Here is a 14,706-nt window from a genome sequence, read left to right as displayed (position 1 = left end):
CACAATTGATCTAAAATCAGACAAAAAACATAAAATCTGAGTAGAAAAAGTTCTATTTTTTACTGTAACAACCACAAACAGGTTTATTGAATCATATTTCATAACTTTAAATTCAAATATAAATATAAATTTTAAAATCATACACGCAAGTTTTGCAAACAACAAAGTTATTTGCATCCATTTACCTTTTACCCTTTTTTTTTAAATAACCTTCAAACTATTTACATAACCATCAGCTGTTCTGCATTCAATAAGATGTTACACAAATTATTTGTGCCACTCCAAAAAAATAATTTCTGTCCACTATAAAGGAGAACATCACAGCCTGATACCTGCAGGTCTGACAGCAGCAGGTGTATCACTCATTTTTTCATTCAGCAGTCGCCTCATTGTTCTGACACACAACACAAAACCATCCACAACACTACACACTAACTACACCAGACAACACATTAACTACACACTCCAAACATGCTAAACGTCACAAATCTCTCACATTTCAAAACTCTCTCTCTCTCTCTGTTGCTGTCACTCCTAAAACTTCCCCCTCTTCCTAAACAACCAAATGTCATTGCCTCAATTGGCTCTTTTAAAGGAAGAGTACCCAGCCACAGGTACAGATATGTAGACGACACCTGGGTCAAAATCAAGACACAAGAAGTGGAATCCTCCACTGCGCACATTCACGCCGTGGATAAAAACATCAAGTTCACCAGGGAAGACACAAAGGATAACTGTTTGCCTTTCCTGGACTGCGCTGTGCACATTGAAGAGAATGGCAACCTCAACATCGAAGTTTACCGGAAGCCCCCACACACGGACCAGTACCTCCTATTTGACTCCCATCACCCCCTGGAACACAAACTTGGAGTAATTAGGACCCTACACCACCGGGCAGAACATGTTCCCTCTAAGCCTGAAGGAAAAAAGAAGGAACACACACATGTAAAGGAAGCACTCAAAACATGCGGTTTTCCTAATTGGGCATTCATAAAGTCAGCAAAGAAGCACAGAAAAGAAGATCAGACCCCAGCGAGGGAGGATAAGAAGGACAGACGCAACAACACTGTCATCCCCTATGTAGCCGGTGTATCAGAAAAACTCAGGATAGTTTTCTCCAAGCACGACATCCTGGTGCATTTCAGACCCAGCAGCACGCACAGACAAAAATTGGTTCACCCGAAAGACAAAACGCCAAAACACAAACTTAACAATGTGGTGTATGCTGTACAGTGCAGTGGGGAATGCCCAGACCTCTACATTGGAGATACCAAACAGCCACTTCACAAGCGCATGGCACAACACAGAAGAGCCACCTCCACAGGACAAGACTCAGCAGTCCATCTACATTTTAAGGATAAAGGACACTCTTTCGAGGATGCCAATGTTCACATTTTGGACAGAGAGGACAGATGGTTTGAAAGAGGAGTGAAAGAAGCCATCTATGTCCACTGTGAGCGACCATCTTTGAACAGAGGCGGTGGTTTACGACACCAACTGTCTGCCATCTATAATCCAGTTTTGAGCTCCCTCCCCAGACGCCTTAACGCCCACTCACATCCTGGGCCATCTGACTTCAGTAATTCGCATGATAAGGTGGGGCCAGGATTCACAATAAGCTCACCCAAAACTCTGGCTGATTGGGACCCACACCCATTTTCACACCTTGGCTCAGGCGATTAAAGGATCATCAGGGGGTCCTTTTGTCCCTCTTTGGGGGGACACTCCCACTAGGTTTAAATCTGGGACTCCCCACCATTTGACCTTAGAACTGAAGAAGCTTCTCGGATGAGAGGTGAAACGTCTTCAAGCAAGTTAAAGAAGTCCAGACGCTTTTCTTTGCAAGCTTCTTTGACTACGATGACCTGGATGACTGAGAACCTTCACAGACAAATGTCATGGTGCGATATCATTTTTTGATTGGTCGACATGGTGCCTTTTTCCTCCAGAGAGTACTTGCTAGCGCTGTCCTTAGACAGTAAACGTGACAAAACTATTGAGGAAAAAACGCCGCGTATATGTTTATCATGACTCTGGTTTTACGTGGCCTATCAACACAATTTAAAAACTGGTATATGTCACCTTGTTGCTTTGTCATCTTGAAGTGGTCATGTGATTGGCTTACCACAACTACTTTAGTCAGTCAAACAGCAGCACTCAAGCGATGTTTTACCCCCTTAACTCCAGGTGTTGTGCCAAAAGTGACTGCCACCCGCGGGAGCGCGCGCAGCTGCTTAAAGCTGCAGCGCCCAGATTACTTACAGCTACTTCCGTGCAGATGATATAAGATGCGATAAGCTGAACACAGCTTCAACCGTCTGTTGAACAGTAGTAACGCGACCGTACCACATTTTCTTGTTAGTGACGGTAACAGCGTTGTAAAGATACAAATAGTAATTAGTTTGATTACTCGTTACTGAAAAAAGTAACGCCGTTAACAACACCGTTAACAACACCGTTACTTGTAACGCCGCTATTCCCATCACTGCCTGTTACTGAGAGAAGACTGATCACAGCAGGTGGTATTAGCAGAAATAACACTCATGCAGTCTTCTCACATGACACATTTGATTCATTGCATGTTGATTCCAGCACCCTTAGTTCTGCTCACTCTGTAGCTGCTGCTTTTCAAATGATTCCAGGTTGATCTAAAAACACTCAACATTAGACTCACTGAAGGCAGTGATCACATGGGACCATTCAGAATTCCCCATCTGTATCCCCATCCTGTATCTGTCAGACCCCTCACACCCGCAGTCTCCACCCACCCCCACCCTCTCTGGCTCTATGTCTCTATATAGAGACATGCGGTGTCCTGCCAAGAAATACAAGGGCATTGCCGCATGTCAGCCATTAGCCGTTCCTATGTAACAAGGCACACGCACACAGAAAAAATGTACAGCACATAGGCAATCACATACACACAGCCACACTCTGTCTGTGAGGTTTGGTGTGTAGGAAAATAATTGCAGAGGGAGCAGCTGAGGGCTGCGTGAGACGGCTGATTTTCATCTTTTCCTTTGTTTAACAGTTGTTCCTCTGTCTGCGATCCAAAAACCAGCCGTATTGTTGTTCAGGGTAAAAAGTTCATTCTTGTATTTTTGGAATCCTGTTTTAAAACGAGTCTAAAAATACCTGGGAGGTTCGTGCATGTGGGCGTGTGGAGTGTGAGCTGGGTGTAGATTTGCCGTCATCCAAGAAAAGATCAAACTCTGCGTTAAATCACTGGCAGACAAGTGCCCACATACTGATTTTTATTGTTTTACGCAATCTTCCTTCACCAGCTTACATCTCCATTTGGCCTAAAATTCCCTACAATATGCTGACTGTGCTCGCCTGTGAGGCCCTAAATTTAAACCATGTTGTTCCTTGTAATGTCCTAAAATGAGGAAGGCTCACAGGCAGGATGACTCACACACTAGATATTCATGTAATGCTCTTTAGTCGGCATGCTGCCACTTGCTGCAGACGATTTTGATACTGTAAAATAACTGCTTAATTTTGGTCATTTGTTGTGACAATACCAACAACAACTATGGGGCTTCATGTCATGAACAATCATTCTGTACAATACGATTATTATAATTCTACAATTGTTTACAACTGTTTATAACTTGCATATTTCTGTATAGCTTTATATTTCATATTTCTGTATAGTTTCGCATTTATATTCTGTTCATAGCCTGTGCATAGCTTGTATACCCACTACAGCCTGTACATACTTATATACTTATATATGTTATAGCATATTCATAACATACCTTCATACTGTGTACATTGTAACATACCCATAATAGACCCATTTTTGTACCCTCATACCTATAACAGACCCATTTCTGTAATATATCTATATACCTATATTATTGGTAATATATATTTTGTAATATATCTATATCATGGCTAAAGCACTTCTGGATGGATGCAAACTGCATTTCGTTGCCTTGTACTTGTGACATGTGCAATGACAATAAAGTTGAATTCTATTCTATTCTATTCTATGAGCTGTCTGTTTGTTTTTGACACAACAACAAAAAAGTAGACAGTAATGGGGATGAGGTAAAGGAAATTACACAGTGTAAGTTTTTTCTCCATTATATAAGTGAGAACTGAGGCGGAGAAGTTTGTTTCTCTGTCTACAAAGGAAGAAGCCTTTTCTGTGTGGCTGTAGCTCATGAGGTAGAACTGGTCATCTACTAATTGGAAAATTGGTGGCTTGATCCCTGGCTGCTTCAGTCTGCATGCCAGACTTGGGCAAGATACTAACCCCAAGTTGCTCTTAGATACATGCATTGGAGTGCGAATGTGTGTGAAAGTTAGATAGAAAAAAGTGCTTGTATGAATGGGTGAATGAGGTATGCTGTATAAAGTGCTTTGAGTGCTTCTTGAGAGCAGAAAATGTGTACAGTATATAAGAATCAGTCAATTTACCATGAAAAAAAGTTAAACTTTGGCATCTATTTAAGAGTGAACCCCATTAGATCAGGTGATACCTTATGATCAAACACTGGGTGAGGGCAAAGTCCCTTTTAACAGGAAGACCTCTGGCAGAGTATGGCTGAGGCAGTGGCGGCCATCTGCCGCAAACACAAAACATTGAAAAATGTCTTCTTACTCATTGTTCTTGCTTTTATAACTCAGGCACACAGTATGAATCACTGAGGGGTTTTGAAGCACATGACGAGTGCAGAAGCGTCGTGATCAACATGAACAAACCACTAAAGCCAGCACTGCAGTTTCAGCTTTAATCATTTAAAGTGATGCTGCCTTTCTCTCCTGTTGCCAACAGCCTTATTTTATACAAAATATTTTACTGAATTCTCAGTGGTCACATTGAGCGGTTGGTTGTTGTTTTATGGATTATTTATGTGTTATTTGTGACATGGCAGACTGATTCAGCTCACACATTTAGTGTGAACTAACACACTATACAAGAGTGTTTTGGTAGTAATTATTATTTGGATGGATCTTCTCAGAGTGCAGTCAATCTTTGTTCTTTAGATTGTGTAACATGAAAACAAGTAGAGATGTGAACACCAGGGCTGAAGTAGTTTTCATAGGTAATTAGGGGTCAGAACCTTCTGTTTTTATTTTTAGATTGGTTGCTGAAAAATAGTCACCAGTACAGTGACGTATACTCACCTCTTGCCCCTGCAGGCGGTCTATCTCTCAAGCTCAGATCCTTTACCAGATCCTGCTCCTGCGCAGCATTTTAGCTGTTCCTAGAACTGCGCTCTTCTGGACAGAGCTCTTGGATGTTGTTCCTAGGATCTGCTGGAGCCACTCACCTAGCTTGGGAGTCACTGCACCTAGTGCTCCGATGACCACTGGGACCACTGTTACCTTCTCCCTCCACATCTTCTTGAGCTCTTCTCTGAGCCCTTGGTACTTCTTCAGCTTCAAATGTTCCTTGTTCAGAAGATGCCATCATTCGGTATCTCTACGTCTATCACTACGGCCATCTTCCTCTGCTTGTCTACCACTACTATATTCAGTTGGTTCGCCACAACCATTTTGTTGGTCTGTTTGTATCTGGAAGTCCCACAGTATCTTAGCTCAGTAATTTTCAAACACCCTAGGTGGGGTGTTCCATTTTGACCTTGTAACTTCCAGATGTTTCTGTATACAATGCTGACGACTTGGTTATGGCGTTTCATGTATGTCCTGTGTGCTAGCATCTTGCACCTTGCTGTTATGTGCTGGATTGTCTCGGGGGTACCTTTACACAGCCTGCACCCGGGGTCTTGCCTGGTGTGATAGACCCCAGCCTCTATGGATCTTGCACTCAGAGCTTGTTCCTGTGCTGCCGTGATTTATGTCTGTGTGCTGTCTTTCAGTCCAGTCACTGGTAGGACTTAGAGAAAGTTGGAGACATCCCAATCTGCAAGTGGCATGTACCGTGCAGGGGCCTGACCTTCCATGATGGTTCCTCCTCTTTCTTGGGTTTCTGCTGCCTGAGGTATTTACTAAAAATGCAAAGTCTCATCCTGGACTGTGGTGCTGACACTGACTAGTCCCTGGCCACCTTCCCTCCACTTAGCATACAGCCTCAGGGTGCTGGACTTAGGGTGAAACCCTCGATGCATGGTTAGGAGCTTCCTTGTCTTGATGTCAGTAGCTTCTATCTACCCGTACCAGATCACGGCAGGTCGTAGGTGTTGATAGCCCGGATCATGTTCCTAATGTTCAGCTGTCTTCTCAGTACTTGCCTGACCCTCTGCAGGTACTTGGTGGTTGCAGCTTTCCTAGAGGCCTCTTCATGGTTACCATTTGCCTGTGGGATCCCCAGGTACTTGTAGCTGTCTTCTATGTCTGAAATGTTGCTTTCTGGTAGTGCAAACAACATTCTGATGTCATTGCTGTATATCCTGGTGGTGGGTGTAGCAATGAATCAATTGCTACAAAGGTTTGTCAAGCTTGGCAAACCTTTGTAGATCCCGCACTTGATGGTGACTTGTACTATTGGCTTGAAGTTGGCATCTAGTGTTGTACGCCACATCCCCCATACATTTCTAGGCATACCAGGATCCAGGTGTGGGGCATTGAGTAATAGGCCTTCTTGTAATCAATCCAGGCGGTGCACAGGTTGGTCAGCCTAGTCTTTCAGTCTCGGCTGACTGCTCGTCTACCAGTAGCTGGTGTTTTGCTCCTGTGGTATTCTTGCCAATTCCTTTTCTGTGCCTTTTCATCTTAGCTGCTATAATGCCTAAAAGGAGTTTCCACGTGGTATTGAGGCAGGTTATTGGCCAGTAGTTGGATGGGATATTTATATATGTATGTATGTATATGTACATTTGGGCCACTTTAGTTCCATGGTAACCTTCATACCTTTTAAATAGTGATGATGATGGTTATAAAGAGATGAGGCAAAAGAAGAAGTACACTCTGTAGCAAAGTCATTCTAGCTTTTGTTCAGAGAGCAGATGGCCGCCCCTCCCTGAGCCTGGTTCTGCCGGAGGTTTCTTCCTGTTAAAAGGGAGTTTTTCCTTCCCACTGTCGCCAAAGTGCTTGCTCATAGGGGGTCATATGATTGTTGGGTTTTTCTCTGTATCTATGAAGCGCCTTGAGGCGACTTTTGTTGTGATTTGGCGCTATGTAAATAAAATTGAATTGAATTGAATTAGAGCACACACCTTCGTCATTGCTTACATCGGCATAAATCCTTATTTTATTGTTCGTTTCATCCTGTGTGCCCAAAGGCTGACACCACCTTAACAGTCACACCTCTTCTGTCCTCGCAGTGCGGCGATGATGATGACGGCAGAGAAGCTGCCAAGAAAACCTGCCATGTGTGTTTGTTTGTGGGCGTCTGTTCCTGCATGTGTGAACATCCAGTTAATTCAGCGTGCTCTTAAGCGCCACTTCAGGAGTGTGACACAGGTCACATGGCATGCACAGTCTCTCTTACTCACACACACACACACACACACACACACACTGCATTAACTGGTACATAAATTTTCTATGTACCCTGTTTAGCTCACATCCTGCTTCATGCTCTGTGCAACACAAGTTATTAACAAACCCTTTGCTTAGATTCATGCTGCCACTAAGAATTGTCACATTCTGCACCAAGAGGACAGGAGGCTCTTTTCTCTTAAATGTGAGCTTTAGTAACACAACGCCACATACTGCTCACTGTGATTCTTTTCACACACTCACTGCATGGTCAAAAGTATTGGATCCCTCTTTGAGTTCATGTGTTTTCAGTCGATTTGCGTCAGGTGTCTAAAATCAAGCACCTATCCATGCAGTCTGTCTTTACACATAGTTGTGAAAGAACAGGTCATTTTAAAGTCTGTGCCTTTTTCCAGAGAATTAAATCTTTGCATGGGTCATTTAAAACAAAAAATTAGCCCCCTTTCAGCTGCATTAGAGGCACTGGTATGTAACTTGCATTACATTTTGTGCAATTACAGAAACAATCACAAAAAGTCAGAAGATGCTTTTGGAAGAAATGGAAGAAATGACATATGATGATGTCCTGTACCTGATTTTTGTGTTAACTGTTAGTCACAAGATAAGCCAGTAAAAATGCATGTGCAGGGAAAGGAAAACTGCCTTAGATATTATACCGTTGAGCTTAGAATAAGCAGGAGAGTATGGTTTTGTGTGTGTAGAGTTTGGAATGTCCGCTGTGTGGGTTTTCTCTGATGTCCCACCACTGAAAACCTGCTACATTAATGTTTTATATATCGACGCTGCACACTCTTAACATCACTAGTTTCACTTCCTTATTTCCTTTGTTTTTTCTTACCGGAATAATGGCTAGATTTCTACTTGCAACTAACTCCTTGTGGTAATAGTGCCCTGAGAGGTTAGCTCCTCATGTTGCCAAAGCAAGTGAAATTCAGTTGTCCTGAAATCACTTACCGGATCTGTGACCGCAATCAGCCTTTGCCTGATCAGTTTATGGTCTTGTTGATAGTTTCAAGTCTTACCAAATACAACATGGTGTTGGTTTTATAAATCATGGTCCTACTTGAATTTATTTTTAACTAGTTGCTGCTATTTGAGTGTGGGTTGTTTGTCATTCAGTTCTGTCCTTTGCTCATCAAGATTTTGAAGGCTAGATTAAAGATGGTACAAAAAAACACAATTTATTGAATAACTGTTAGTTATGGAAGTTCTACTTGTGTTATCAAATTTTAATTTTCATCAGTGAATTGTCCTTTTTTAAGCTCTGCTTAGGACTGATTTTCAAAGACACCAGTCTGAGGGTAAAGACTGTAGTTGGAGTTGGGTCGTGGTGTTTCCCGCTCTCTTGTCCAATTCAGCTCCGCCCAAAGAGGAAGTTTTCTGGTGAGCGGTTGAGATGTACCTAATTCCAGTCTGCGACTGTGGTTTTTCAAACGTAGATGTTTTTTTATATACCGTATGACATTGCCAGACTCCTCCATCTTTATCATTTGCATTCTGACATGCCCAGTTGTTTCACTTCCTCCTGAGTGTACAGTAAACCCCTTGAGGAAGCTGGGTTTATGGGTGTGTCTGGGGGATACAACAGCGGTGACATGCAAACAGACAATTTGCTGCCTGACCACGCATGCATGTCAGTTAAACTGTGCACTGTAGCATGAGAAGATACCCACTCACACTAAATTTTTTGGTAATTATTTCAATTATGCATGTATGTGTTCATACATGTTCCTGTTGGAGTCTGTTTTGGTTAATTGGGAGTGGGTTGAAATGTAGAAAACCACACAGACACACACATTTCTTTGTGCGTGTGTGTGTGTGTGTGTGTAAAATCCCATTTGTAAAACAAAAAAACGTTCTGAGTTTTGATCATCAACACGACTTACAGACAGTGAATTTTGTAGTATACATAAGTTTTGTTAATCTCGATTTGTTTACTGCTGTTTTTCTGCAGGAACCACACAACAGTTCGAAAGTGAGAAGTGAAAAATCTTGAGGACTTGGAAGTAAATCGAAGGAACCTGAAAATACGACAGTTCTGAAAAAGAAGAACAGTCAACGATAAAAAGATGGGGCGAAAGAAGATCCAGATAGCACGGATTATGGATGAACGGAACAGACATGTAAGTGATGTAAGACTCTGACTAGCACTTATTTCACAGTGTGCTTCCAGTTTATTATTTTAATCACTGAGATATGAAAGAACAGAATCTTATGAGGTACACTTTCGCAAGTTTCAGTTCAATTCAATTAACCACTCAGCCTCCATGCTGCCTTGTTGCAGGTAAAGGATAAACTAAGGAGCTGCACCGGGCCAAGTATAAGCTGAAGAAGGATTATTTGAATTGAATTGAGCTGGAAATGAGTATAAAACATCTCCTTTAAAGTACTTAAATCGTTTTTTTTTTTTTATATTTACCAAACAGTTTTTCTGGCTCAGCCTCTGACTGAACTTAGGACTCATCTTCTTCCTGTGATTCCCCCTCAGTCTTTCCCCTGTTTATTCTCACCACAGTGTATTTATAGAACAAGTTCATTAAGGGTACATTTTTAGCTCCACTTGAAAACTTCACAACTCGAACTGAAGTGTTTTCATGTCAGTTTCCAAAGTGCGCATTGTTTAAAATAAAAAATAACCTTAATAACACACACAAAGGAAAAGCTGCTGCACTTAAGTAAAAATCAAAAATCAAAAATTAAAGGATAGGATCAAATCAAACAAAAAGATCATACAGCAGAAAGAGGAATTATACAAATTGATGGCCTCATTAAGAAAGGAGCTTCTGTGACATGCAATGAAACATTTAGTCATGATTACTCAGAGCAAGAACCCTGTGCAGAGGGATGTCTGTGTTTAGGTGAACGCATGAAACGCTGCTGTATATACACGTTCACGCTCTTTCTTTCGCCTGCTTTCACTCAAGTACAACACAAACCAAGAACACTTAATACAGACAAGCTAGCAAAACCATGTCATGTGACGCCCACAAACACGACTGTGTGATTGTGTGTGAGAATCATTTCAAAATGTGCCAGCACCATCTAGCTCATGGCAAAATAACAACTGGGTTATAACAACTGATTGTAAATAGGTGCACTGACACACACAGGCGCAAACACACACACACACATATCTTTTCTGGGGGAGTGGTTCCTTTCTTCCTGTTATGACAGGAAATGCAGGCACATGTGCTTCCTGACCCCCCTGACAGGGCAGAACTGACCTCCTAGTCCTTTCCTAGTCTGTACCAAGGTATACCAGTGCCTCTTTGTGTGCAGACTTGTGGTGTGAACACAGTAAAAGTATGAGTACTTGGTCATATTGATGACAATTATTCATACTGAAAAAAAAACATTTCCTTTTTTATGTCAGCGGCTCAGTTTATGATGACTGACATGTGTGGAAAATAGCAGCAAGCACCAGCGATTGCTGACCTGACACACTTGTACTCTTTGTAGTGCAAATGCAAGCTGGTTTGCAACCCACCTCCACCCAAGCTACCAAGTTGTTGAGATCATCTTGTTGTTCTGATATTTATTTATTTTTATTTTTTTACTTTTCTATGCTTTATTCCTGTCTTCTCTGCCCCTCTCCGACTCTGATTTTAACCATATTTTCAGCATCAAATCATTGGAACATACATTTATCAGCACAGTGTGAAAGGCAATAATGTTACTTATTATAAACATTTGGCCTTCACTTGCCTATCCTGTTGACCGAGCAAGATTATTGGTAGTTGTTATGTGTTTTTGAAGACAATGTAAAAGAATTTGTTGTAATACCTTTGACAGTAACCTAGCCACAGAAACCTGTAATTGTTTAAGCTGGACATTTTATCAGTTTCGTCTTTGACTGCTGACACCAATAGTTAGCATGGAGTTAGGAAGGATAAAAACATTATGCCTTTATCTTATATGCTTTTATTCTATAGCCTCTGCTTTCATACTCAGATTCTTCTGGTGGCACACTGTACTTCAGATGTTCTGTTATTTTGTCAGGGCCACATGCAATATCTCAACAGCAGTTTACACCTGTTCACAACCTTTATGACTTTCCAAAATTGATGAAGATGATTCTGTTGCATACCTAAATCCATATATATGACCATATAAGTTATATATAATATGTCATGGGGTGACAATTTGCAAAATGGTAGATGGACTCATTAATAACTAGACATTTCACGGTTCTCCTTTTACCTTCCTTTCTTCCAGGTGACTTTCACTAAGCGTAAATTTGGCCTAATGAAGAAAGCTTATGAGCTCAGTGTGTTGTGCGACTGTGAGATTGCACTGATCATCTTCAACAGCACCAACAAGCTGTTTCAGTATGCCAGCACAGACATGGACAAAGTTCTGCTGAAATACACCGAATACAATGAACCACATGAGAGCAGGACCAACTCCGACATTGTGGATGTAAGTAAAACACACACACACACGTTGAACATGTATAAGCTGTTGACTTTGGTCTTTTCAGTTTCCTGATTGAGCAAAAAGAATTCTGAGAAACCATCCATTAATCTTTTTTATACTATTCTTACTTATTCTATTTGATGTGGACACCCTGTCACACCAAGACTACTTTCTCCCAACTAGCTGCCCCTCATATCAGAATTTCAGGAGCGGGACCACGCCTCCAAACACGCTCCCTCTGGTTCTCATCTATTTATGTTCCCCCAGTTCTACAAGCTGTTCATTCTCGTTTACGTCCCTCCCCTTTTCAGTTCTTTAACTTCTTTACTTTTATTTAGTACGTGAGGATCTTCCAGGCCCAGGAGCCACCACCAGTCCCCTTCGAGGCCTTCCCCAAACTGCAGCTCAATTCATGTTTAAGCCATTCGCCTTTATCTACTAAAACACTGTCAAACCTAAAATGAGGACGTGGGCCTCGCAAATTAAAGAGCAGTTTTGAACAACTGGTGGGTGGAGCTTATGTCCTCACAGCCAGTGTTGTGTAGCTAAAAGTCTTTCTGTATAGTTTATTAATCGGAACTATGATGCTTTGAGGATCTGACCTCACTGTGCAAATGTGTGTGTGACACACTGTATAGCATTTCAGCAACACACAGTACTAAAGTTTGTGCTGGACTGAACCTTGTTCTGCCTAATTTTAATAGTCATAGTATTAGGAAAAGAGCACAACAGCAACTGCCTCTGCAGACACATGCAAACACACACTCTGTGGAAACACGCACCCACGTTTTGGACACTTGCTAAGCACACCATGACACCAAGGTCAAATCTAAGCTGTAAGATGTCAGAATCCAGGCAGTTCTGAATGAAACATGTGACATATTGCTAAACAACAGATTATGTTTAGGAAATGATGAGGAAGATGAATCAGACAATTAAATGTAAACATCCAAGGTTTGTTCTCATAAGCAGGACTATCCTGTTGAGACGAGAAGGCAGAGGACTGTGTTGATGCCGTTCTCTGCTCTCTGCCTGCACATGGACACACCGTATGCGTGCGTCACCTGAGCTTTTCCCCCACATTGCCGACCACATGACCTTTCGGGCAACCCCATCAGAGCCAGCTTTACGCACTATGTAATCCTCTGTAATCTACTACAATCCTGTTTAGCTCATTACTATAATCTATACCTGCAGTCCCTTCATCTCTGTGCTGTAAAGACACAGTTTGAACAGCAGCGTTATTTACTGCTCACTGCTGTCGCTGCCACTGTAACCTCTGTACAACTTATCCTCCCTCGCTACTGTCCAGCTTTCTTTTCCTGTGTGTGTGGACACTTTTTCTTTTGCCTAGCCATGGCGTTTTCGTTAGTTTCCTAACCTTCGTAAAATCGTAGTGGAAAGGAGTGATGAATGAGTGGATCGTTTTGATAAAGCCAGTGGAGTTTTTCTTCTCCAGACTCATTTTAATTCCAGCTCTGTATGTAAGGGTGCCATTGTTAATTTGTTTTGCCAAATGAAATGGACTGAGACTTCTGAGCACTCAAAGCACTTTTTACTTGAAGCCTCGCCCAGTGACACAAGTGCTTTTCTCAATACCTAAGCATCTTATCTGCACACACACTTAGATGGACGCTGCAAATTCATTCCAGTCTGGAAAAAGCCCATGATGAGTGGATGGAAACCTTTGAGCACAACTGTAAATTTGTGCCCCATAATCTATGAAAGATGGACCTTTTTTAAAAAACAACAACAACACTTTTTAAAATGTATTATGATACAGTGTTATAGTGAATTGCCATACACCCTGAGCTGTGGCTGCATGAAGAAAGCTCTCACTTTAGCTGTCATACTCACATTTGATTATTTGGTTTATCGAAGAGTGCACCACTCACTTACTGCAAGCTTTCTCTGATCATTGTATTGTGTGAGCCTGGGGTGAATGTGCTTCACTTCTGTGAAGATCGTGATATTGTGTTAGCACACATCTGAATGCTTCAGTGCAGCAAACTGTCAAAGGTTCGCCTTTTCTGGAGGTGCACACATTCACTGATGATCAGTTAATCAAGTGAATTTGATTAGCAGCACCTGGCTGCTAGCTTCTCTCTTAATTCCTGTGGAATCAGTAAGATTGAGTAAGGAAGCAGTTGAATGTCTTGTGGAGACTATTTTTCATGTACCTCTATGTCATGGTATAAATTATAGATATTAAAGACTAGACTTGACCACCATAACATCATCTATTGCATTTTTCACTGTTCAATATGAAGTATTGGTATGTTTAGGTCTGTCTCAGGGTTGATTTTAATTACTTATTTACCTTTTTTAGCATAGGACTGATCATTTTTGCCAGGTTTATAAGCTAACATGCCAGGAAGTGTAGAAATGAACTTAACCCAGACTTCTTGGTCAGTCTATACCACACAGTAAACCATATCTTTTGTGTCCTAATCCCTTTAAAAATGCCCCAAAAGGGACCAACAGCACAAACAAAGGACTAGTATTCAAATGTGTCAGTTATGTAAAAAACATTCACCCACAGCTGTTATTAAGTGCAGAGTATCTTTAAAGACCAAGGATTTTTTAGTTCAGTTGTATTTATATAGCACCAAATGACAACAACAGTTACCTCAAGGCACTTTATATTGTAAGGTCAAGACCCTACAACGATACGAAGAAAACAGAGAAAAACCCAACAATCACATCACTCCCTTATTTATGCAGGAGTACTGGAAAAACTGAGCTGGATGGGGAATGAAGTGTAAGTTCTAGATGATAGTATGTCCACATAGATGTGAAAAGACTCCAGCAATGAAATATCTGGCTGGCAGGAATTTAGTAGAAGAGAGGCTCCTTTGTTTTGGTTATCTTTTT

The 14,706-nt window shown here is 41.5% G+C and overlaps 1 protein-coding gene across 2 annotated transcripts in view; it reads left to right on the top strand.

Annotated features, from left to right (window-relative positions):
* Window positions 1-14,706, top strand: part of LOC102778520 (myocyte-specific enhancer factor 2C-like) — a 38,726-nt gene that overhangs the window by 8,375 nt on the left and 15,645 nt on the right. For both annotated transcript variants that reach the window (XM_006797358.3, XM_006797357.3), the window contains exons 3-4: window positions 9,371-9,539; window positions 11,632-11,835. In XM_006797358.3, coding sequence (XP_006797421.1) covers window positions 9,486-9,539; window positions 11,632-11,835 — 258 coding nt within the window. In that variant the 5' untranslated portion in view covers window positions 9,371-9,485. The remainder of the gene's footprint in view (window positions 1-9,370; window positions 9,540-11,631; window positions 11,836-14,706) is intronic.

The sequence above is a fragment of the Neolamprologus brichardi genome, chromosome 7, assembly GCF_056152115.1.
Source record: "Neolamprologus brichardi isolate AB-2024 chromosome 7, ASM5615211v1, whole genome shotgun sequence".
Lineage (NCBI taxonomy): Eukaryota > Metazoa > Chordata > Actinopteri > Cichliformes > Cichlidae > Neolamprologus > Neolamprologus brichardi.
The sequence above is the reverse complement of the archived record's forward strand: the minus strand, read 5'-3'. Positions and strand labels throughout refer to the sequence as shown.